Source organism: Amblyraja radiata, chromosome 3 (assembly GCF_010909765.2).
Source record: "Amblyraja radiata isolate CabotCenter1 chromosome 3, sAmbRad1.1.pri, whole genome shotgun sequence".
In the NCBI taxonomy this organism is placed as follows: domain Eukaryota; kingdom Metazoa; phylum Chordata; class Chondrichthyes; order Rajiformes; family Rajidae; genus Amblyraja; species Amblyraja radiata.
In genome coordinates, this window is record NC_045958.1 from 40,050,969 (window position 1) to 40,076,739 (window position 25,771).

General features: G+C 42.5%; 1 protein-coding gene across 1 annotated transcript in view; it reads left to right on the plus strand.

The window, feature by feature from the left end:
- Positions 1-25,771, plus strand: part of ntrk2 (neurotrophic receptor tyrosine kinase 2) — a 217,695-nt gene that overhangs the window by 104,507 nt on the left and 87,417 nt on the right. Inside the window, exon 12 of the mRNA XM_033017664.1 lies at positions 25,148-25,336. Coding sequence (XP_032873555.1) covers positions 25,148-25,336 — 189 coding nt within the window. The remainder of the gene's footprint in view (positions 1-25,147; positions 25,337-25,771) is intronic.

Below are 25,771 nucleotides of genomic sequence, written 5' to 3' on the forward strand. Positions count from 1 at the left end.
ATTTCAGTTTTAGCAATCCTATGTGCTACCCCCATATCTAGGAAACGTTGAAATATTGTGGCCAGGTCCTTCACATGCCACTCTGACTATATTCAGCAATCTAAGAGCATCCCACACAACACACTTCACCCAGAGTTGTGAATTTGTGGAATTCTCTGGCTCAGAAGGCAATGGAGGCCGATTCACTGGATGCATTAAAAAGAGAGTTAGAGCTCTTGGGGCTAGCGGAATCAAGGGATATGGGGAGAAGGCAGGAACGGGGTACTGATTGTGGATAATCAGCCATAATTACATTAAATGGTGGTGCTGGCTCGAAGGGCCGAATGGCCTACCCCTACACCTTTTATATATGTATGTATTTTGAACTTTTTCTAAACATTAAAGGGCCTGTCCCACTTGGGCGCCATTTGCGCGTCACACAGGTGGCACGCGCGGATTCCCAAAATCCTGTGGCGCCATGCATTGCCGCGCATCACTGCCTACGCCATGCGCGCGTCGTGACGTGTAAATGTTGTTGCGTAAATGATGAGCAAATGACGCCCAAGACGGACAGGCCCTTTAGTACAGGGGTCGGCAACCTTTTTTGCATAAGGGCCAGGACCCATGTTTGTGAGCGGATAGCGGGCCACATCTATCGCCATAGTTAATAAATGGAGGTAATAATAATACATTCTAACTAAATTAGTAATTAATAATAACATAAACTAATAATATATAAATTAGTAATAATACATACTAATATGTATATGTAGAGTTTGAAGGAGGGTCTCGACCCGAAACATCACCTATTCCTTCGTTCCATAGATGCTGCCTCGCCTCCTGAGTTTCTCCAGCATTTTTATTTACCTTCGATTTTTTTCAGCATCTGCAGTCTGCAGTTCCAGGGCTGCCAACTCTCACGCATTGAGCATGAGAATCACGCATTTCGACAAATTCTCACGCTCTCACGCTGATCACAAATTTCTCATGCTCTGTCGTGAGAAATTCTGTGATCAACGAAAATTTCAAAACTCATCAACTGCATGGGCCGCCGGAGTTGGAGAGCCGGGGCTGAGGGAGGGATGGAAGCAGAAGCAGATGCGGACGGGGAGCCGGGGCTGGCGAGTGTTTGCCGGGTATCAACTATCCTGGTGATATTGGCAGTGTTCTCCACAGTAAAGATTAATTTTGTCTACCATTTCTTTGTTTCCTTTTATTAAATCACCAAACTTGTTCTCTGATATCCTACATTTACCACAGCTACTTTTTGCGGTTTTACACATTCGTACTATGTCTGTTTTGACCTTACATTTTCACTTTCTCTAAAAATCAATTTTCTCCCTTTTTATGAGATATTTATTCTTTCACTGTCTGATCCTAAAACCTTACGTCCTCTGGCTGACTGCCAGCCTCGCCATGTTGTATGCTCTATTTTTCAATGTAACTTTTTCCTTGACCGCCTTTGTTAAACACATATTGTACCTCATCCTCATGGAATCCCTACTTCTTTTAAACTAAGCTAGATTTTGGATAGAAATGCCAAGACATTGCAGTGCACCATTATAACGGAGTCATGGTTGTGGCATGTTCTTGTTGTGGCTCCACTAATGCAAACGTAATTAATGCTTGAGACCCTCAGGCTTAGGCAATAATGAACTGATGGGAAAACCTTTTCTGAGGGAAACAGAGGACTGGTTATTGAAGTCCTATTAGGGGTAAGAGGGGGTTGACCTGAGTTGTGGGTGGAGTGGTTGATCAGGAAATAATGGATCAAGGTGGAGGCAGCAGCCTGTAACCTGTTGCTCATTGCAAAATTGTGGAGGACGGGACTGATGACCTGAGGAATGAGGTTGGATTAGTGAGATGTGGTGAGAAGGGAAAGGAGAAGAGCATGGAGATGATGAGGTGTGACAGGCTGATATAGTGAACAGGGCCAGCTTTGACAGAAGCATTGGCAATCGGACAATCAGGAATGGTGACGTGAAGGTAAAAATTGGGGCCTTCATTTGAGGAATCTATGGATTGAAGCTTCAAGAGAATGAGACTTCAGGTCACCAGAGCTTTGGGGCTCAGAGAGTGTTGTGAGATCTAGACATAACTGGGTCAGTCAATAGTCTTGGGCTTGTTGGTATGGGAGAGGATGGGTACTATTACTGAGGTGATCAAATGAATAGAATGTAAGAGTAGAGGTAGGCTTAGTGGAGCCCAAGATTGAATCCACAACATGAATTTGTATTCCCGTGAGTGGCAAAAAGTGGTTGTTCCCTGGACAAATAAACATTGCATGGGGAAATTCATCACTTGATATCAGATGCACAAGACTGGAAAGTTTCCAGTTGAATTTCTATATTGAATCCTGTTGTTTATTCTTTCACTCTCTTCAAAGGTCATTATTAAGCACAACATTGCTGTCCAATTATTTTCTATCTAAGTATTAGACAATAGACAATAGACAATAGGTGCAGGAGTAGGCCATTCGGCCCTTCGAGCCAGCACCACCATTCAATGTGATCATGGCTGATCATCCACAATCAGTACCCATTTCCTGCCTTCTCCCCATATCCTCTGACTCCGCTATCTTTAAGAGCCCTATCTAACTCTCTCTTGAAAGCATTCTGAGTCGGAGAATTCCACAGACTCACAACTCTCTGTGTGAAAAAGTTTTTCCTCATCTCGGTTCTAAATGGCTTACCCCTTATTCTTAAACTGTGGCCCCTGCTTCTGGATTCCCCCAACATTGGGAACATGTTTCCTGTCTCTAGCGTGTCCAAACCCTTGACAATCTTATATGTTTCAATAAGATACCCTCTCATCCTTCTAAATTCCAGAGTATACAAGCCCAGCCGCGCCATTCTATCAGCATATGACAGTCGTGCCATCCCAGGAATTAACCTAAGCAAGAATGTCCTTCCTCAAATTTGGAGACCAAAACTGCACACAATACTCCAGGTGTGGTCTCATTAGGGCTCTGTACAACTGCAGAAGGACCTCTTTGCTCCTATACTCTACTCCTCTTGTTATGAAGGCCAACATGCCATTCGCTTTCTTCACTGCCTGCTGTACCTGCATGCTTACTTTCATTGACTGATGAACAAGGACCCCCCAGATCCCGTTGCATTTCCCCTTTTCCCAACTTGACACCATTTAGATAATCTTCCTTCCTGTTTTTGCCACCAAAGTGGATAACCTCACATATATCCACATTAAACTGAATCTGCCATGCATCTGACCACTCACCCAACCTGTCCAAGTCACCCTGAATTCTCATAGCATCCTCCTCCTGCCACCCAGCTTTGTGTCATCTGCACCATGGTTCTTTTCAAACACAATATTCCTTGTGTCTCCATTCTACTGTTCTACTGTGAAATGTCCTCAATGAATGAGTACTTTGAAGTAGTTCCTCTTCTCTCTCTGGCAGGTGTTCTGTGAAGTTCTCTCACATTTCTCCCTCCTAGTACAATCAGTCTGAAGCAGAGTCCCAACCCAAAACATCACATTCCTTCCACAGATGCAGCCTGACCCACTGAGTTACTCCAGCACTGTGATTTAACACTGTCCTTGTTGTTTACTCATATTATTATTTCAAATAAAAAAATCCATAAGAGTAAGGAACATGGACAGTGGAAATAATGATAATAGTGTTCTTTCAAAAAGAAAAATTCACAAGTATCATCACCAATGATCATCTTCCCAATAATTATGGAATACTTTAGTGTAATAAGATAATTAACATGCTTGTGATAATTATTTCGACCTAAAGCATATATTAAGTGAGGGCAGGATCAGGGTTGGGCATGTAACCTGCTGCCTCCTAATTTTTCCTGCATGTTTCACTCCTGAAGTAATCACCATGTGATATGATGACATGCTGGTCTATTCCTCTGAGACATGGTTGGCCAGGTTTCACAAGTTCACAAGTTATAGGAGTAGAATTAGGCCCCTTAGCCCATCTAGTCTACTCTGCCTTTCAATTATGGCTGATCTCTGCCTCCTAATCCCATTTTCCTGCCTTCTCCCCATAACCCTTGACACCAATTCTAATCAATAATTTGTCTATCTCTGCCTTAAAAATATCCACTGACGGCCCCCATAGCCCTCTGTGGCATTGAGTTCCACAGATTAACCACCCTCTGACTAAAGAAGTTTCTCCTCGCCTCCTTTCTAAAAGAGCGCCCTTTAATTCTGAGGCTAAGACCCCTGGTCCTAGACTCTTCCATCAGTGGAAACATTCTTTCCACATCCACTCTATCTATGTCTTTCATTATTCTGTAAGTTTCAATAAGGTCCCTTCTCAACCTTCTAACCCCCAGTGAGTAGAGGCCCAGTGCTTTCATCTTATGCAAACACTCATTCCTGGATTCATTCTTGTGAAACTCCTCTGGGCCTTCTCCAGAGCCAGCATATCCTTCCTCAGATATGGGACCCAAATTTGCTTACAGGGCTCCAAATGCAGCCTGACCAGTGCCTTATTCCTCAGCATTACATCTCTGTTTTTGTATTCCAGTCCTCTTGATATAATTGCTAGCATTGAATTTGCCTTCTTTATAACCGATTCGACTTGCAAATTAACTTTTTTGGGAGTTTTAGTATGTTTCTTGATTTACTCCATATCAGCACTGTTACACATCAGCATGTGCAACGTTTCCAACCATTGTTCTGTGATTATAAATGGGGAATATGACGTGATTGCTTTTATCACAAATACCAATCAAACCTGGCCCATTGGCAGTTTTACAGCTTGTACTTACACCAGGTTGAATGCATTTTCGTAAGCATGAGCATATTCTAAGTGCATTGCATATTTAAATGAAAAGTAGATTTTTTTGATTTTTTTTTTACACTATTTTAAAGATCCTGATATATATTGATATTTTAAATAATTTTAACAAGAAAATTGCAGATTGATTCAGGGACAAAGAACCATTTTTCAAATTACTATAATTAAATAAAAGCTATTTCTTTGAACATTTTTATTCTGAAGTTTCAGTTGTATGTGGCTCTACAGTTTAGTCACAAGGTGAATGAAGGCTTGTCGTCACTGACTATTAATTAAATGTCACACATGATGCTCATTCTAGCAGACTAATACTATGGCATCACTATTGTTTGGCACTCTTGTTACATGGACAAAACTGCAGCTTTGGTCTGAATTTTAATTTATGCAAGTGCATGGTTGTGGGAGTGTGTGAAGGAGGCTGTTTAAATGTGTATAAGGTTTCAGTGCTCAGGAAGCCAGTTCTATATTGCTGACATCCACATATACCAGAGGTTTTTCAGGCTGCATGTAAGAAACCCCTTAGGACAGGTGAGTTGCTGATTTGGGTGTTATTTGCTCATTTATGGTGATAGCAGCATGAATTTCAAAGTATAATTTGCATTTGCAGGTCTGCAGCATTCCTTGAGCTGGTCAGTGAAAGTCAGACAAGGGCACATCAGCATTGGAAGGGTTGACCAATTGACGAGCAAATCTGTAAATGCGACTTCACAACTGCTTTCTTCAGTGCTTCTGCAAATCACACTTACTGAATACGGAACTATTGAGAGAAAGTAGGCCCATTAGGTCCACAATGTGTCGGAACCAACTGCAGATGCTGGTTAAAACCAAAGATATATGCAAAAAGCTGGAGTAACTCAGCAGGTCAGGCAGCATTTCTGGAGAAAAGCAATAGGGTCGAGACCCTTCTTAAACCCATTTCAGATCCAGTATGAAGAAGGGGACCGACCCTAAGTGCCACCTATTCCTTTTCTCCAGAGATGCTGCGCGACCCGTTTTGTTAATGCCGCTTTTTGCATCTCTCTTATGTCCATACTGTGTCTATAGATGCACATAGTCTCTTGCCCAGAGTAGGGGAATCGAGGACCAGAGGACATAGTTTCAAGGTGAAGGAGAAAAGATTTAATAGGAATCTGAGAGGTAACTTTTTCACACAAAGGGTGTTGGGTGTATGGAACAAGCTGCCTGAAGAGGTAGTTGAGGCTGGGACTATCCCATCATTTAAGAAACAGCTAGACAGGTACATGGATTGGAGGGATATGGACCAAGCGCAGGCAGGGTGACTAGTGTAGCTGGGACATTGTTGGCTGGTGTGGGTAAGTTAGGAAGAAGGGCCTGTTTCCACACTGAATCATTCTATGACTATATGTAAAAGCAACCCAGCAGGAAGCCATCCTTTCCCCATAGTCCTGCACGTTTTCTCCTGTGAGATATTTATCTGGTTGAACACTAGAGTTTACTCTATCTCCATTATTATCTGTGGTAGTGTGTTCCAAGAGTCAAGAGTATTTAATTGTCATGTGTACTGACAAAGGACCAATTAAAATAATACTTGCAGGAGCATAACAGGCCTGTAAATAGAGTACTCATAGAGAACCTAATAAACAAGAAAATGTAAAACCCTAATATCAGTGCAAAAGGCCTAAAGTCCTTTGTGCAATCAAGACAGTTCATAGTTCATAGTTTTGTTGGTGTATTTGTAGTGTTCAAAAGCCTGAAGATTGGTCTTGAACCTAGAGGTCATGAATTTGAGTATAGGAGCAGGGAGGTTCTACTGCAACTGTACAGGGCCTTGGTGAGACCACACCTGGAGTATTGCATATGGTTTTGGTCTCCTAATCTGAGGAATGACATTCTTGCCATAGAGGGAGTACAGCGAAGGTTCACCAGACTGATTCCTGGGATGGCAGGACTTTCCTATGAAGAAAGACTGGATAGACTCGGCTTGTACTCACTAGAATTTAGAAGATTGAGGCGGGATCTTATAGAAACTTACAAAATTCTTAAGGAGTTGGACAGGCTAGATGCAAGAAGATTGTTCCCGATGTTGGGGAAGTCCAGAATAAGGGGCCACAGTTTAAGGATTAGGGGGAAGTCTTTTAGGACCGAGATGAGAAAAAAAAGATTCACGCAGAGAGTGGTAAATCTGTGGAATTCTCTGCCACAGAAAGTAGTTGAGGCCAGTTAATTGGCTATATTTAAGAGGGAGTTAAATGTGGCCCTTGTGGCTAAAGGGATCAGGGGGTATGGAGAGAAGGCAGGTACAGGATACTGAGTTGGATGATCAGTCATGATCATATTGAATGGCGGTGCAGGCTCGAAGGGCCGAATGGCCTACTCCTGCACCTATTTTCTATGTTTCAAACACCTATACCTAATTTCTGATGGTAAGAGTCAAATGAGAGCATGGCCAGGGTGATGTGGGTCGTTATGGGGGGGGGGGGGGGGGGGGGAGGGGTACGCAGGGGTAAGGCGTTCCCCTAGTTTTCAATTTCCAGCTCAGGTCTAATGACTACTGCAGAAAGATTCGAGCCGTTTCTCACTTTATTCAACTCAGACGAAAACGATTTGTTAACTGCCACTGTTAGCACTTGTTGACAGCCAGTAGTTAACAGTAGTTATACAATCTGTCATCAATACATCGATCACATTCATCAATAAATGTAATTGTGTTTTAACACCACGTTCCTTTGAATAAAATTCAAGGGAGAATTTCTTAAACTCACTGTCAGGGCTACTGGACCGCGAGCATGGGCTCAGGTAAAGTCACGTTATTTTATTATTCCACGTTATTCTATTTGCAACCCTGCCTCCGTGTCTCTCTCTCTGCCTCCGTGTCTCTCTCTATGCCTCCGTGCCCCTCTCTGCCTCCGTGCCCCTCTCTGCCTCCGTGCCCCTCTCTGCCTCCGTGCCCCTCTCTGCCTCCGTGCCCCTCTCTCTGCCTCCGTGCCCCTCTCTCTGCCTCCGTGCCCCTCTCTCTGCCTCCGTGCCCCTCTCTCTGCCTCTGTGCCCCTCTCTCTGCCTCCATGTCCCTCCCTGCCTCCGTGCCCCTCTCTCTGCCTCCGTGCCTCTCCTCTATCCCTAACAACTAAATTCAGGTAGACAGTAACATGGATATGGGAGAGCCAGTGGATGTAGTGTACCTGGACATTCAGAAAGCCTTTGATAAGGTCCTACACAGGAGATTAGTGGGCAAAATCAGAGCACATGGTATTGGGGGTAGGTTATTGGCATGGATAGAAAATTAGTTGGCAGACAGGAAACAAAGAGTAGGAATTAACGGTTCCCTTTCAGAATGGCAGGTAGTGACTAGTGGGGTGCCTCAAGGCTCGGTGCTGGGACCGCAGCTATTCACAATATATATTAATGATTTAGATGAAGGAATTAAAAGTAACATTAGCAAATTTACAGATGACACGAAGCTGGATGGCAGTGTGAACTGTGAAGAGGATGCAGGGTGACTTGGATAGGTTGGGTGAGTGGGATGATGCATGGCAGATGCAGTATAATATGAATAAATGTGAGGTTATCCACTTTAGTGGCAAGAACAAGAGGCAGATTATCATCTGAATGGCAGGTAGACACAAATTGCTGGAGTAACTCAGCGGGTCAGGCAGCATCTCTGGAGCAAAGGAATGGGTGACGTTTCGGGTCGAGACCCTTCTTCTGTATGGTGTCAGATTAGGAAAAGGGGAAGCGCAACGAGACCTGGGTGTACTTGTACATCAGTTACTGATAGTAAGCATGCAAGAAACAGCAGGCAGTGAAGAAAACTAATGGCATGTTGGCCTTCATAATGATGGGATTTGAGTATAGGAGCAAAGAGGTCCTTCTGCAGTTGTACAGGATCCTGGTGAGACCACACATGGAGTATTGTGTGCAGTTTTGTTCTCCTAATTTGAAGAAGGGCATTATTGCTATTGAGGGAGTGCAATGTAGGTTCACGAGGTTAATTCCCGGGACGACAGAAATGTCATATGATGAAAGAATGGAACAACTGCGCTTGTATCCACTGGAATTTAGAAGGGTGAGAGGGGATCTTATAGAAACATAAAATTATTGAGGGAATGGACACGCTAGATGCAGGAAACATGTTCCCGATGTTGGAGGAGTCCAGAACCAAGGGCCACAGTTTAAGAATATGGGGAAGGCCATTTAGAACTGAGATAAGCAAAAACCTTTTCACCCAGAGTGTTGTGAATTTGTGGAATTATCTGCCTCAGAAGGCAGTGGAGGCCGACTCATTGGATGCATTCAAAAGACAGTTAGATAGAGCACTTAGGGCTAGTGGAATCAAGGTATATGGGGAGAAGGCAGCAATGGGGTACTGATTGTGGATGATTAGCCATGATCACATTGAATGGCTCGAAGGGCTGAATGGCCTATTCCTTCACCTATTTTCTATGTATCGATGTAAAATGCTGGAATACTCAACGGAACAGGCAGCAGCTTTGGAGAGAAGGAATGGGTGATGTTTCGGGTCAAGACCCTTTTTCATACTGTCTCCAAATTTGAGGAAGGACATTCTTGCTATTGAGGCAGTGCAGCGTTGATTCACAAGGTTAATTCTCAGGATGGCGGGACTGTCATATGCTGAGAGAATGGAGCGGCTGGGCTTGTATACTCTGGAATTTAGAAGGATGGGAGGGTATCTTATTGAAACATATAACATTATTAAAGGTTTGGACACGCTAGAGGCAGGAAAAATGTTCCCGATGTTGGGGGAGTCCAGAACCACAGGCCACAGTTTAAGAACAAGGGGTAAGCCATTTAGAGCGGAGATAAGGAAACATTTTTCACACAGAGTTGTGAGTCTGTGGAATTCTCTGCCTCAGAGGGCGATGGAGGCCGGTTCTCTGGATACTTTCAAGAGAGAGCTAGATAGGGCTCTTAAAGATAGTAGAGTCAGGTGATATGGGGAGAAGGCAGGAATGTGGTACTGATTGTGGGTGATCAGCCATGATCACATTGAATGGTGGTGCTGGCTCGAAGGCTGCTGTTTCCCCACACAATTAAAGCATGGAATAGTCTTCACCCTACCATAGTTACCAAACCAGACTCAACTAAATTTAAGGTACCTCTTTTTTCCCCAAGCACCCTTTTTTTTGCTTAAGTCCAAGTCAAGAGTCAAGAGAGTTTTATTACCATGTGTCCCAGATAGGACAATGAAATTCTTGCTTGCTGCAGCACAACAGAATATGTAAACATAATACAGAACAGGAGATAAAAGTTCAATGTGTTTATATACCATAGACCATAAATATACACAATAAATAAACAGATAAAATGCATAGGCTGTTATTGTTCAGCCCTCCACCACCTCCAGTTTAAATTCTATTTAGAAAATTTACTCCAGGGAGTTACTCCAGATCCAGGGTCAGAGAGTGATTCTGAGTTGGTTTTCAGCGGTCGCGGCGAAGCGGCGACCGGACAGCAATGGCGGCCAGATCTCCCACAATTCAAAGCGAGGGAGAAAGTGCCCAGTGCCGACCAGTTGCCGTGGCAGTGTGCATGCGCAGGGCGGCCGATGATGTGCTGGCCGTAGTAGTGCGCATGTGCAGGGGGGAGGATGTGCTGGCCGTAGTAGTGCGCATGTGCAAGGCGGCCCTCCGTGCCAGCGGATGAGGAGCGAGCGGAGCCCAGACATGGATACGGATGGCGGGTGAAGACGGAGAGTGACAGAGATAGAGAGGGGGGCCGCCCAGAGTTGAATGGCAGGTGTCCTGCCTTGGCCGGAGGCCCCCTAGATCTCGAGGCCCTAGGCTTCAGCCTAGTGGTAAATCCGGCTCTGCGAGGTCCCCCTGGATCTCGAGGCCCTAAGCTTAAGCTTGTTAAGCTTATACGTAAATCCGGCCCTGAGCATATGACAGTCCCGCCATCTCGGGAATTAACCTTGTAAACCTATGCTGCACTCCCTCAATAGCAAGAATGTCCTTCCTTAAATTAGGGGACGAAAACGGCACACAATACTCCAGGTGTGGTCTCACTAGGGCCCTATACAACTGCAGAAGGACCTCTTTGCTCCTATACTGAACTCCTCTTGTTATGAAGGCCAACATGCCATTCGCTTTCTTCACTGCCTGCCGTAGCTGCATGCTTAATTTCATTAACAATAATAAACCTAAATTTGAACTGCATATCACTGATGAACATATGTGCCCAACAACAGGAATACTTACAAGCCTGCATCTTTCTAGTGCCTCTAGCACCACATTCTGCATTATGACACTAGCATGCCATTAAGCATGCAGACTCCGTCTCCCCTTGTCCTGTTGCCACATCCAGAATCCATAACATTTTATTTGCAATGACTCTTGAAACCATGGGATTAAAATGAGCTCATATAGGATGTCATCACGTCTGTTCATCTTAATTGGAGGGAAAATTAAGAAATAATAAATCAAAACAGTTGCTGGATTAAAAACCCACATAAATAACTGCACTGCTTTTTCGAGGTTTCCATATTACGAGACCCACTCCCAACGTCCCCAGCTACAACACTTTGCATATCTGCGATTTTAAACCATCCTTTCCTTAACTTCACATATTCTTCACATATTCAATAGTCAGGACTATCCCCTACTCCGAATTCCTCAGTCTACGCTGCATCTGCACCAAGGTGTTCCAAACTAGGGCATCGGAGATGTCCTCATTCTTTAGGGAACGTTGGTTCCCCTCTTCGACTATAGATGAGGCTCTCACCAGAGTCTCCTCTTTATCTGCTCTCACTTCCCATCCCCCCCCACTCATAACAAGGACAGAGTTCCCCTTGTCCTCACCTTCCACCCTACCAACCGTCACATACAACAGATAATCCTCCGACATTTTCGCCACCTCCAACGGAATCATACCACTGGCCACATCTTCCCATCTCCCCTTTTGGCTTTCCGCAGAGACCCGCTCCCTCCATAACTCCCTAGTCAATTTGTCCCTTCCCACCCAAACCACCCCCTCCCCTGGTACTTTCCCTTGCAACCGCAGGAAATGCTACACTTGTCGCTTTACCTCCCCCCTCGACCCCATCCAAGGACCCAAGCAGTCTTTCCAGGTGAGGCAGAGGTTCACCTGCACCTCCACCAAACGCATCTATTGCATCCACTGCTCTACATCGGTGAGACCGAGCGCAGGCTTGGCGATCGCTTCGCCCACCACCTCCGCTCAGTTCGCATTAACCAACCCGTTCTCCCGTTGACTTAGCACTTCAACTCCCCCTCCCATTCCAAATCCGGCCTTTCTGTCCTGGGCCTCCTCCATGGCCAGAGTGAGTCCCAACGCAAATTGGAGGAGCAGCACCTCATATTTCGCTTGGGTTGTTTATACCCCAGTGCTATGAACATTGACTTCAATTTCAGGTAGTCCTTGCTTTCTCCCTACTTCCCCTTCCCTTCCCAGCTTTCCCACAGCCTACTGTCTCTGCCTCTTCATTTCTTCTTCCCGCCCCCCACCCCCTACCCCCACATCAGTCTGAAGAAGGGTCTCGACCCAAAACGTCACCTATTCCTTCACTCCATAGATGCTGCCACACCCGCTGAGTTTCTCCAGCATTTTTGTCTACTTTCAGTAACCCAAATTCAGTTATGTTATGTACTCCATTTTTCTGGTTTAATTAATAAAACATTTGTTGTTTTCAATCTAAAAGTCTTTAGAGACATGAGTACATATCCTCAAATAATGACAATTATAGAATTTTTGGTATTAATAACAATCAAGTTTTCAGTTTGACAAAACCATTTGATCAACACTTTTAGAGGAGAATTAAATTAGACAAATCAACAGATCTTGAAATAGTTGCATATATTACTAATAGGTGCACACATTACTGCAAAGAATGTGCACAATCAGTCGTATATATCTCTGCAAAGCGCAATATCAAGGCTTACAATTGAATGCACCATGTTCAGCAAAAGATTGGTACTGGGATGGCAGTATAACAACAAAACCTGCAAGTTGGGAGTGGAATCTTTCTCTTACTCAATTTGTACCCTGTTGGGCTGTGCTGCTTTGTCTGAGTAGCTCTGGGGTTTCTGAAAGGAAGTATACTTTAGCTTTGTGTCTATCAATTGTAATCTGATCATTTTGGTTATGAACGTACAAAAATGTAGAATCACACATACTTTTCCAGCAGGAAATACAGATTTGTCCTGTCCAATAGTCCAGCTGTTGTATTATTAAAAAAACATTGGGCTGTACAGATTGAAACGGATTATTGTTGCTTGTCTCAAACATACCAGGTTAAAGGTTCAAAGGATCATTTATTGTCACATACACCAATTGGTGTAGTGAAATTCAAGTTGCCATTGTAGCACATTACAAAGAATGCAAACATAACAATAGTAAAGACATTTAAACATAAAAACATTCCCCCACAATGATTCCCACTGTGGGGGAAGGCACAAAGTCCAGTCCCCATCCCCATGTCCACCCACAGTCGGGCCTATTGAGGCCTCCGCAGTCGCCTTTATGGGGGCCGATGTTACAGGCCATACTCGCCGGGTGATGTGATTCATGAATCCTTATTCAGAAAAGGCCAGGAGTCTGCAGTCAAATAATATGTTGCATTCCATCTAGCCCTATGTTTAATGGGGTACATGGTGTTGGAGGTACAAGTGAGCTTTTGCCCCATAAAATGGGAGTTGCACACATTAATGACAAAAGGGTGAACATTGGATGGAAAGAACTAAAGAACATAAAGAAACGGAAGACGTTCTTCGATACCGATAACGTGAAGTTGCTTTTTACAAGATACAAGATACATTTATTTGTCACATGTACCAATTGGTACAGTGAAATGTGTGGTCGCCATATAGCCATACGAATAATAAAGAGCACAGAACACGATAGTCTTTAACACAGACATCCCCACACAGCGGGATCAAAGTTTCCCACTGAGAGGGAAGGATCCAAAATTCTGTCATCCTCCTCTGTTGTCCTCCCATGGTCAGGGGGCACCCGAGCCCCCCACTGTCGCCGCTACGGGTGGCCCGATGTTCAGGCCCACTCGCTGGGGTGATGGAAGTCCGACGTCGGGACGGGAGGACGTCCTCAGCGGCTTGGACATCCGAATCGGCCACCTCCTACCGAGTCCGCAGCTCCCGAAGTCCACAGGCCGCGCTAGGCAGAGATTCAACGCTGGCGGCCCTTGGCAAGGGGATCCCAGGACTCCGCGATGTTGGTCAGCGCCGCCCGCGCTGGAAGCTCTATGAACCACAGCTCCGCGATGTTGAAGCAGCAGGCCCAACACTTCGGAGCTTCAAACGGCGATCCAGGTAAGCAATCGCCCGCTCCGTGATGTATCCAGCGCTGCGCCGCTGCTGCTGAAGCTCTGGTCCGGGTCCCCAGCAGGAAAGGCCGCTCCAATCCAGTTGGTAGGCCGTGAGGAGGGGGGGCGAGGATGCGACTCGGAGAATAGTCGCGTCCTCGCCAGGAAGTGACTGGGAAACGGTTTCCCCCTTACCCTACCCCCATCCCCCACATAGAAAAGCTTAAGAAATCTCCAAAACAAACTTTTAAAACAGACTACAAATTAAAAAAAGACAGAGAAACAGTTAGATTGTCGGCAGAGACTACCATCAATGCGGCGCCCCTAGTGGAATTTTGGGGGAAAAATCAATATTGGGTGACAATAAAAAACCTTTTTGCTCATTTGATATTAAAACACAATGGAGTAATCCAAATTAAACAGATTGTCACAGGGTTTACATATTCTTTCAGAAGTTAACACATATCTTATGATAGATAGCTTCTGATGGTCAACCTTATACATTTTGGTAAACTGGATTATAAATGAATTTTCACAATTACTTTCTGCTAAAGGCCATCGTTCTTTGAGCCCAGGTTTTGTTAAGTAGCAGCCTTGAAAACCATTGAAATCTAAAAGTAACTCTTATTTAAATGTTAATAATGCAGAAACCTTATTTTCCTGGTTAAAGTTTCAGGAATGCCCTATTATAATGCAGAGAGATGTTCATCATAGGGCTCAAGACATGTTTCAGAGATAACATCACAAATAATCCTGATTATAGAAACATAGAAACATAGAAAATAGGTGCAGGAGTAAACCATTCAGCCCTTCGAGCCTGCACCGCCATTCAATATGATCATGGCTGATCATCCAACTCAGTATCCTGTACTTGCCTTCTCTCCGTACCCCCTGATCCCTATAGCCACAAGGGCCACATCTAACTCCCTCTTAAATATAGCCAATGAACTGGCCTCGACTACCCTCTGTGGCAGAGAGTTCCAGAGATTCACCACTCTCTGTGTGAAAAATGTTTTTCTCATCTAAACATTAGCTGGTGGCAAGATCATGGTATCTGACTGATTTGATGGTTGATATTCATAGCTGGATTACTAGGAATATTTTGCTTTCTACCAGAATGCCTGGAAAATAGACAATCAACCCTTCCTAAAATGCCTTTGAAACCGTTAGTACATATGGTTCAACAGCTCAGCATCGCTACGAGAAAACAGGATGTAATCTTGAAAATCAAAGTGACATATTAAATATGTGGAAATGTTTGAACTGGTCTCACTGGCTTATAGCAAAATCACTCTGCTGGACCTACATTGGAGGAACAACCAGCTGCCTTCTTCCAACGGTTCAAGATACTGCAATACACAGGGGTGGATGAAAATACGGGAAAAGTAATGCTAATGTGCATGACTACTTCAGTAAATATCTCCAGTCCAGTACAAAAGTGAATCCTAGAATTATTACAATGGGAAAAAAAGCCAAATGATGCATTTAGTCTGTGCTGACTCCTTGCAATGTACCACAATCATCTCCATTATGCCACTCTTTACCCAGAGCCATGCTAATGTTTTCCCTACATATTCCAGATCACAACATGAAGAGCTGCTTCCTCATGTCACCCTTGATTTTTCACCATTCACTATAAATCTGTGCACTCCTGGGAATGCTTCTGCGTATTAACCTATGTTGTTCTTAGTTATTATTTTAGACATAATTGGCTTAAAATATTTATTGTGCATCCCCCATTGTCCTCAAGTAGGTGATGATTAGCCATCCTCTTGAAATGCTGCAGACTTTTTGGTGCAAGTTCACCTGCAGTCGGGAATTACAGGTTTCAGACTCAGTAACAATGAAGTACTGACAGTATAGTTCTAAGTCTGGCCAGCATCTATCTTGCAGGGCAACATACGGGTTCCCATGCACCTGTTTGCCTTGTCCTTCTGGTGACAGAGGTTGCTGTCAGAGAAGCTTCTTTTCATTATTCATAGACGAGCAGTATATTGGACACTTTAGCCAAAGTGCACTGGTATGTTGGAGGGAATTGCATGCTTATTGATTGGGCTACTTAATCCTGGGTAATGTCGATCCTCCTGACAATAGTTGCTGCTGCACTCATCCTCCAGGCAAAGAGGGGGTATTCCATCTTGATTCTGACGTGCCTTGTAAATGATGGAAAGCCTGTGGGTGTCAGGAGGTGTGTCACCCATTACAGGCTTCCCAGCCTCTTTCAATTAATTAAGGTTTTGAACACATCAAACACATCTCCTCTCAACCTTCTCTGCTCCAAGAGAGCAATCCCAGATTCTCTGGTTTGAATTCATAGTTCAAATACCTCATCCCTGACACCATTATGTATTTTCTGCATGCTTTCTAGTGCCTTCATATCTTCCTTAAAATTCAATGACAAGAATTGCTCAAACATGTGCTTTATGCAGGTTCACTGTAATCTATTTCTTCTCGTACTCCATGCTTTTATTTATGAAGCCGTTTGCTGGATTAACTGCTTTCACAACTTTCCTCTCCTTCTCTAAAGATTTTGCACAATCACACTGAGGTCTCTTTCTTTCAGCATTTTAGTTTAGAATTTTACATATTATCAATGTTGTCTGCCCTTGTCAAAATATGCCACTTTTTCCATTTCAGGTTTAAATATCTTTGAACCTGGAATGATGGAAATTATATCACAGGTCCACAAAGGTCCTTCTTTGATTACTTTTGAATACGACATTGAAAACATCCAGCAAATGACGTGCAGAGGCAGAAGGCCAAAATGACTGTTTCTGTGTGGACTCTTTCGAGAGATCACTCCTACAATATTGTGCAATGCATAGTGTTCAATGCCCGGGCCTTGGGTGATTGCAGCACTTGTTTGCCATTGAGAAATAAGGGCCTGAGATGGTAATGGTGAGTGGGTTTGTGGAATGGATCATGGAAAGATCAGGGCTATGAAGGTCAGGTTGATGCATTAGGGGTGGGCTTATGCATTGCAAATGTAGGTGGTTATGGCTGTGGTTGAAGGTCGAGTGTGGGTTGCACTGGTGGTGTGAAAGGTGTGAAGCCTAAAGGAAGAGCAATAGGCAGGTTTGAAGATTTGAATTTAAAGAGTTTGTCCAGCTATTCCCAGCTGTTGAACTCACAGGTAGGTAAGCTGCCATGGTGTACAGGTAGTCCTGCAAATATAACCTGCATTGAGCTCAGACAAAGCATGCATGAAGGAATTTCATGGAATATACATGCCTTGGACTGCACATGTGTAAGTGGCATTATCTACTAACACCCCACCACTGCCGGGAATCTGAAAAGAAAATAATGAATTTAGGAATAGCATCTATAACTGGAATGTAGATAATTTCTCATTAACATTTAATTCCCGAGTGACCGATAATAGTGCAATAAGTGAATTAATTTCTACATTTTTGTTCATAAAATGAACATACCTCTCATTTTGAATTAAAAATGTGGAGATTTCTTTTATATTACTTTCAAATTCCAGCCATTGCATTTATTGTTGTGACCCTGATCTCCTTTACCAACAAAGAAAAGTAAAGAGGATCAATAGCTGGCAGAGACTGGAATGGAGCAGAATGATTCAACTAGCAAAATATATTCCTGTGTTATAGATTTTGTTATGGTGAAGGATGAATATATTTAGCAATCATCTTTAATACGTATGCTTCCACTAAAGTTTCACTGGACTGATATGAAATTCTGTAATATTATATGTAGCACAATTCTCAATGGACTAACAGCAGTGTCAAGTTGCAAGTGTATTTACAGCTGGTCAAAGGTGAATAGTTCGGACTGTAAAGCTAGACCCGAGTTACCTTGGAGTTCTGCTTGATTAATTTTGGGAGGGAGAATAAATCTGGCAGGATTGTCAGAAAGATTTATCTTTTTGGTACTTTATCTGGAATTGATTTCCTTTGTCAGGAGACTGAATGGTCCAATATTGTCATGGAGGAGTATGGGGTTGGCTGAAAATGATTTAGGAATCAGGCAAGCTGAGGATATAGATCAATGCTGACTATAGTGGCTTAGGTTTAAGTTTAGGTTTATTATTGTCAGGTGTACCAAGATGCAGTGAAAAGCTTCCAATCAAATGAAATAATATTATACATCAATGAAAATAAGCCAAAGTCAGTGCCAATAGGAATTGTGAAGGGAAGGATCCAGAATGCAGAATTGTGCATCACTTTAAATGCTATTTCCAACATGGCTGTTGAATAAGCCAACAGACAGAGAAGAAAACCCAATGTCCAAAGGTGGAACTGGGAGCACTTGAGGTTAATCTGCTGGAGGTGGGTGGGTGGGCAGGATAAAGGGTCAGCGTTTTTTTTGCATAAGGAGAAGCAAGGTTTCAGGTCTGGAATGAGAAGATGGCCATTGGAGGTGGAGTGTAGTGAGCTCATTTACTACAGCACGCAAGAGAGAGAGGCCACGATCAAGTTTGGGGCAATGTGGAGAGGGTGCGAATCAGAAGACCATCTTGACTCGGTGGGGGAATAACCATTCCTCCTAACCCATCAGATGAGCTAAAAACGAGAATGACTTGTGGAAGTGGCATTTCCGTTCAGTCTTTCATTTCTTGATTTCCAATCCTCTGGGAAATCGTAAAGCAAAAGTGAATTTTAGATTATGCTCGCATTTGCAATGTGGGGCCAAATTTAAATGCGAGTGAATTGCCCAAGCTTCCTATAATGGAACATATGCTTGCTGCTATACAAAAGATGACAGACAAGTGCAGATTGTGTTCTGGGCATAACCTCCATGATTAATCTTTAATTTCACCAAACCTTGCCCTATCGTAATCAAGAAGGAATGGACTCCTTATTAATTCTTGCTCAATGGATTTGCTCACTCATACTAATCTACTATGCAGGAAAAATGCTTCAAACCAGGCAATAAATAAACTTGAAATAATATCAATCAATTTCGAACATCTGCGCTCACATTCTAGCCTTTCCATAAATTCCCGTCTCTTTGAACATTACCTTCAGATTGTTGGTGCATATATGAATCCAAATGTATATTTATTTAATACTTTGAGCCATATACTCTGCCTCCACATTAGGATTTGTTTTTGGATCCCTGTTAGGACTCAATTTCCACGTCCTTCTTCAAATGGCCTCTTTCTTTGCTGTAACATCAACAATTCTATGATCTCTTCCTAACTAGCCTCTTACACTTGGAATTTGCAATCATTAGTTAGTCCAGTCAAGAGAGAGTCAAGGGTGGTTTATTGTCTGAAGGAGGGTCTCGACCCAAAACATCGCCCATTCGTTCTATCCAGAGATGCTGCCTGTCCTGCTGAGTTACTCCAGCATTTTGTGTCTTTCTGTGATTTATTGTCATATTGCTGAAATGGAACAATGACATTTTTACTTGTAGCAACACAGCAGATATGTAAACATAGTTCTCAGCAGACACCATAATAAACTACAAAAAGAAGTTCAATAGCCGGATGTTTGGTGGTTTTTTCCCGATCTGCCCAAATACATATTTGCAAATGGGCCCATATAGGAGTTACCTGCACACTGGCATCTTTGCAAGGTGGAAAGTCATAATGTAAGTCTACACAAATGCTGATTTGATGCCATGACTGTTATCTTGAAGTTCAAAATGCAACCATCATCTTCTCTAAATGCATATTAAATGGCAGGAAGTTCCTCCAATATATGTAGTTACAAAAGATATCAACCATCTGCAGGAAAGTAGTTTTTTTTCTTCAGATTTAAACATTTTCTATAATTGTTGTAGATTGCTGAGGTCCACCGGAAAGAGATTGTTCAGGTCCACGAGAAATTGTGTGACAAGTGCGGAAAGACATATTCCTGATCCGAAGCCTCTACATAAACCAGTTATTCTGAGAGATGCCAATATTAACATGCGGTCCCCTTAGACTGGGCCGAGAGAATGAACAGAAGGCACACAGAGCTGGACAAGATGCTAGAAAAGAGTGGAGGAGCAGCGACAGAAGTATTTCAGCGAGGGGCTTATCCCTTAGAGTATTCAGGGAATAATTCCCTTCCTGAACCTCAGGAAAGAACAATGTATGAGATGCCTGCAGTATAACCTCACTGAGGTCTGTCTTTTGCAGCAGCCACAACTGAAATCGTAAAGAGGAAGTAGATTGCAATGACTGACAAGGTAGCCATGGCAACAACCTTTTATTTTCCTGTCTCCTTCTAGGCTGGAACTTGTAATATTAGTTTCTGTTCCACTGTTGCCTGTGAGAGATCATTGGAATTCTACTGAACGAGATCTAACTCCATTTCATTCACAGGTATACAGAGCAAGCATGCCGCTCTGCCATGGTTGTGAGGTTACACATGGTGCTGGGTTAAACCATAAGAGATAGGAGCAGAATTGGGTCGTTTGGCACATCGAGTCTGCTCCGCCATTTGATCATGGCTGACCTGTTTTTCATTCTCAACCCCATTCTTCTGCCTTCTCCCCTTAACCTTTGATGCCCTTACTAATCAAAAATCAACCAATCTCTGCTTTAAAAATTCCTAATGACAATGAATTCCACAAACTCACCACCATCTGGCTAAAGAAATTCCTCCTCATCTCCATTCTAAAGGCATGTCCTTTTATTCTGAGGCTGTGCCATCTGGTCCTAGACTCTCCCTCTACTGGCATTACTGACACTTCTTTGCAGACACCAAGTTGACTCTGGGATTTACTGGAAACAAGAGATGATACATGAGATGTACCATGTATGAGATGCATGGAAAATTCATTTTGCTGTACCTTGGTTGGTGCATGTGACGAATAAATTTGACTTTGACTTTGACTGTGACCACAACCCAGAATCTCAAGGTCCATGCTTGGTGTGCTGCCTTCATTTATCAATGGCCGGCAGTTCAGCCACCATGGCAAACAAGCGGCAGGGCTATCAGTGAAGCTGATGATCCCAGTTTATCCATGTGCAGAACATGAGAACCATGTTGCTACACTCTGAATGCCTGTAGCACTGGGCAGAATAGGTATCAAGTTTCCTAACGGACTGCTGTACTTTGTTCAACCTCACCATTATGATGCCCTTATCACAAAATAGCTCACACATGGCTGAGAAACAGGATCATGAGGAGAATCAGGGATAAACAGAGGAGGAGGAACATTGCCTCTTAGCAGAGCTGGCATAAAAAGCTCATTCAACAGCAACACCAGTAAATATGATTCCAGTTCTTCTTTGCTGTATTTTCTGAAATCCTATGAAATGTTAGTCAGTTTGTCACAAAGCAAAAATAAAACTACCAAAAATAAATATTCGAAATCAAATTTATAAATGTATAGCATATTGCATGAAAATGTAACCAATTCTTTCTGTACTACATCATCGTTGTCTGTTCCAATGCTCTTAAGCTGCGTACCTTCAGGGAAGAAAGCTCTGAAGATGACCGGGTAAAGTGCTGGGCCTGGAAGACCAGGTTGTGCATTGCAATCTCGCTCCTCAGGAAACACAACAGATCCCTACAAATATAATAATCCAGAGGGCGGCACAGAACTGCTGCCTTAGAGCGCCAGAGATCTGGGTTCAATCGTAACAATGGGTGCTGGCTGTATGGAGTTTGTACATTTTCCCTGTGAACGCGTGGGTTTTTTTCCACATTCCAATGACCTGCAGGTTTGTAGGTTTATTGGCTTCTGTAAAATCATCCCTAGGCTATGGAATAGAACTAGTGTATGGGATATCATTGGTTGGCATGGAGTTGATGGGCCGAAGAGTCAGTTTCCACGCTGTATCTCTAAAACTAAAACAGTGCCAGCAGTTTAAACTTGCAAGGCAGACTGAGCTTCTATGCAGCACTTGGATATTGAGTTCCTCAACATGTCATGGATTTAATTGCAGATTTCTTCAGCCTTATTTTGTAACCTAAACATCAAATGCCTGATCTTGGGGTTCTGCAGCCATTGGCTCTAGGTGTTTGCATCCAGTCAAAGCATTGCAAGCTTAGCACTGTTTAAAATATAAATTACTTAAATGAGTTGGCAGGACAAGGTGTCATCCAGAAAACTTGTAATGAAGATGAGAGGCCATAATAATGGGATGCAGATTTGGTTCAGTGACAGGATTAAATTTTAGTGATGATGTATGTTTTCCCGTACTGGAATATCATTCTTAATTGGTCAGTTTTAAGTCATGTACACTCAGATTTTAAGAACAATGCAGACTTGTGTGTAGGTAACAGTCTTATAGAATTTGAAAGGTGCAGGCATGCACAAGATGCATAGTGCAGAGAGGCATGAAGATATGAAGTGAAGAGTATATATTGCACAATGTTGTATAGATTAGCAACGAGACCTTGGTCCATATAAACCAAGTGTTTATGCCATGTCAAGTCCATAAGGCGATTTAAAAACTGTTTGGTTGCTTGTAGTAATGACTATTGCCTGGAACGTATATTCAATGCAACACAATTCCAGATTTGGAGCACAAAATATGGTTGCTGTTTTATACCAGGTTTAGGATTTCAAACTGGGAAATAAATCATTGGCACATGAATATGTCATGGATTTGTAAATAAAGATGAATTTGCAAAAGTTAGAACTGATTTTATCATGCCCAAACCGCTCCACCTACACCTACTATCACTGTGATGTAATCCTTAAGCTACGGTTTTAGATTGGGATCTTGGAAATGATAGGAGTTTAATGTTCTGTGGCATTTGGGGAGCCCATGCTTCTGAGTTCTCTCCTTCCCACTGAAACCAGACATCAATAAATAATGGACATCAATAAATAAAGAAATACCAAAACGTGCTGAAACACTAAAATTTAGCAATTGTACAGTAACTTGGTGCTGCAGCTCAAACAATGAAACAAGATGTTGCAGGTACAAGTACTCAGTTTAAAAGGCATTTAGACACGTACTTGGAAAGGAAGGGCATGCTGGGATCCAGGCCTAATGCAGGCAAATAGGATTAGTGTAGACAGGCATCAGTCAGCATAGGTGAAGTGGGCCAAAATGACCTGTTACGATTTGATGATTCGATGGTCTAAGAATGAATTTTACTGTTTATTATTTCATATTCATCTAGATGATCAATTGACTCTTTGATGCCCAGATTAATGAATGTATGTTTCCGACTTGATCTCCCATTTATATGTACACCTGTTTTAAAAAAACCTCTTATGTTATAAGTGCATCCCTGACATGGCCAGGTTTCATTTACTAACTTTGAGGAGATGACAATAAGCTATCGTCCTGAATTGTACCAACCATTCAGTTGGTGTACTCCCACAATTAGGCTCTAGACCCTAGAGACCATGAAATAAGGCAATATATTTACATGGAGAATGGGTGGCCAGCAAAATAATCTGGATGTGGCATTGTTCCTATGGCTACCGCCCTTGAAAGTAGAGTTCATGGATTTGGGAAGTGCTGTTCAATAGCTAAGGTGAGTGATGACAGTGGATTGTGTGGATGGTGCACATTGATGGTGGATTGGTACTCTTTCAGTAGTGCAGGGAGTGGTGTTGCTTGTCATACCAATCAAGTGGGCTGCTTTGTCCTGGATAATGTTAAGATTCCTGAGTGTTGTGGGGAGGGGCAACACTGATCCAGAGAAGTGGAGAATATTCCATCGCAACACTGACGTGCCTTTTGGATGAAGGAAATGTTTTGGAAAGTCAGAAGTTGAGTTGCTTGCTGCAGGATACGCAGATTTGGACCTTGTAGCCATAGTATTTAGTTGATTGATGTAATCCAGATGTTGATAGTGGGGGACTTAGTGATGGCAGTGCCAGTGAATGTTGAGAGTTTGCGGTTAGTCTCCTTCCTGTTATCAGCCCATGCCTAGGTGTTGTTTAGTTCTTGCTCGGCATGGACATGATGTTTGACAAAAGTCAAGAATGGAAAGCTTATAAGCTTTTCTTCCTCACTCCCTTCCCCGAGTCAATTATGGTTCTCCACCTCTGTTGAGCACAGAACATAATTTAAACCTGAGATTTCCCTAACTTGTGTGCTTCAGTGCTACTGCACAACATATAATTAGGCAGAAGGAATTTATACCTTGATATTTAAAATACTATTGTAAAATAAATGAAAGATAAAAAGAATTGTTATGACATTGCACTAATTTGGTTATAAATTTAAAAATATTCTTACTGCTTGTAATCCAATTACAATATAGCAAAAAACTTGGGCAACAGATCAATAGTGAGCAGTCTGCATGAGTAATATTCTTTTATCATTGCTACTTATTAGCTCTCTATGTGAAATGAACCCTTCTACAAATCAACATTTGGCTTTGAAGTGAAGATGGGTGTATGGACTTACCTGTAGATTATAAATTAAGAGTCATCTCATTGAATTTTTAGTAAGCTCAAGTAACTTGACAGACTAAGTGGCCAATCCTGCCCCTACCTTTCCAGATTCATATGTCTATCTAATGTACCTTTACTCACAATGACAATATTTTACCTTTGCCTTCATCTTCAGATGTAACAAATTCTACTTCAAACAATCAATTTCTGTGTTTTCGCTGTATTCTAATTCCACACCGAGTATGCCTATGTCTTTGATCAAAATATCTTCTGTCCACATGCAGTCTCCTTTTGTATGCCATTTGCAAGGGACTTGCTTTTGACAAAAAAACGAATTCTGATATGAAATTCAAAACACCATTAACATGAAATCAAAGCGAATAATAAACAAAGACCTAAATGTATTTAACTACCATCAAGCTATGACTGCCTCAAACCATGGGGCTTGATTAGTGCCCTGGTTTGTGTTCTCAGCTTTTTGGATCAGCTGCAACTTTTTTTGCAGAACAGGTTCTGAATTTTATAGGTTGGCATGTATGGGAATTAAAACATGCTGTAGAAAATTAACAGTGCACATGGGAATGTGCTTATTACCAATTACACAAAGGATCCTTTCAAGTGTTTTGGTAGGGAAAAATTGTGGGGCCTAACTTTTAAAAGAATTATGACATGTTGTTCCTGGAAGTTAATAAATATTCCATTATTTACATGGCACAAATAAAGGTTGTCAGTAAATTAAATCTATTGTTTAATTTGCTCCAAAATGTACAGATTGATGAGTTAATAAATCTATGTTCATTATAATGATGTCAGTGCTAATGACGGGTTTGCATATGTATGTGATTTTAATAGATGTAAAATATTTTTAGGTCCTTCTTCAGTAATTAGCACTGATGATGATTCGGCCAGTCCATTGCATCACGTAACTAATGGCAGCAACACTCCATCCTCTTCAGAAGGTGGCCCTGACGCAGTTATCATTGGTATGACAAAGATTCCGGTGATCGAAAATCCACAGTACTTCAGGAATTCCCATGGATTACTCAAACCCGACACTTGTGAGTACCAACGTTTTGCAAAACGTAAATGGTTGTAAATGGATGTTTGTGTCTATGCTGGATGGGCATCTCAGCCAGAGTGTAATAACGTTCGCAGTACAATGCACCTGAAATGAGTGAAATTGAAGCAAAACAATGTGGCAGAATTGTAACCGCTATTTACACTTGAGTTTCTGGTTTTAAAACTTTATCCTTGGAAACCAGATTTTTTCACTAAACTGACCACTCCCACAATTGAACTAATCAGCATTCTGATTTTTCACTAGTTGTACCAATGGTATGTCCACAAAGACATTTAAAGTCTAAGATATTTTGGGGCATAAAGAGAAAACTCCAACAGGATTCTTGCAGAGAAACAGAATTTTGTTGGGAAGCAGACACACCACCTCCTGAACTCCCCGAGGAATTAATCTATATTTATATCACAACTTTATA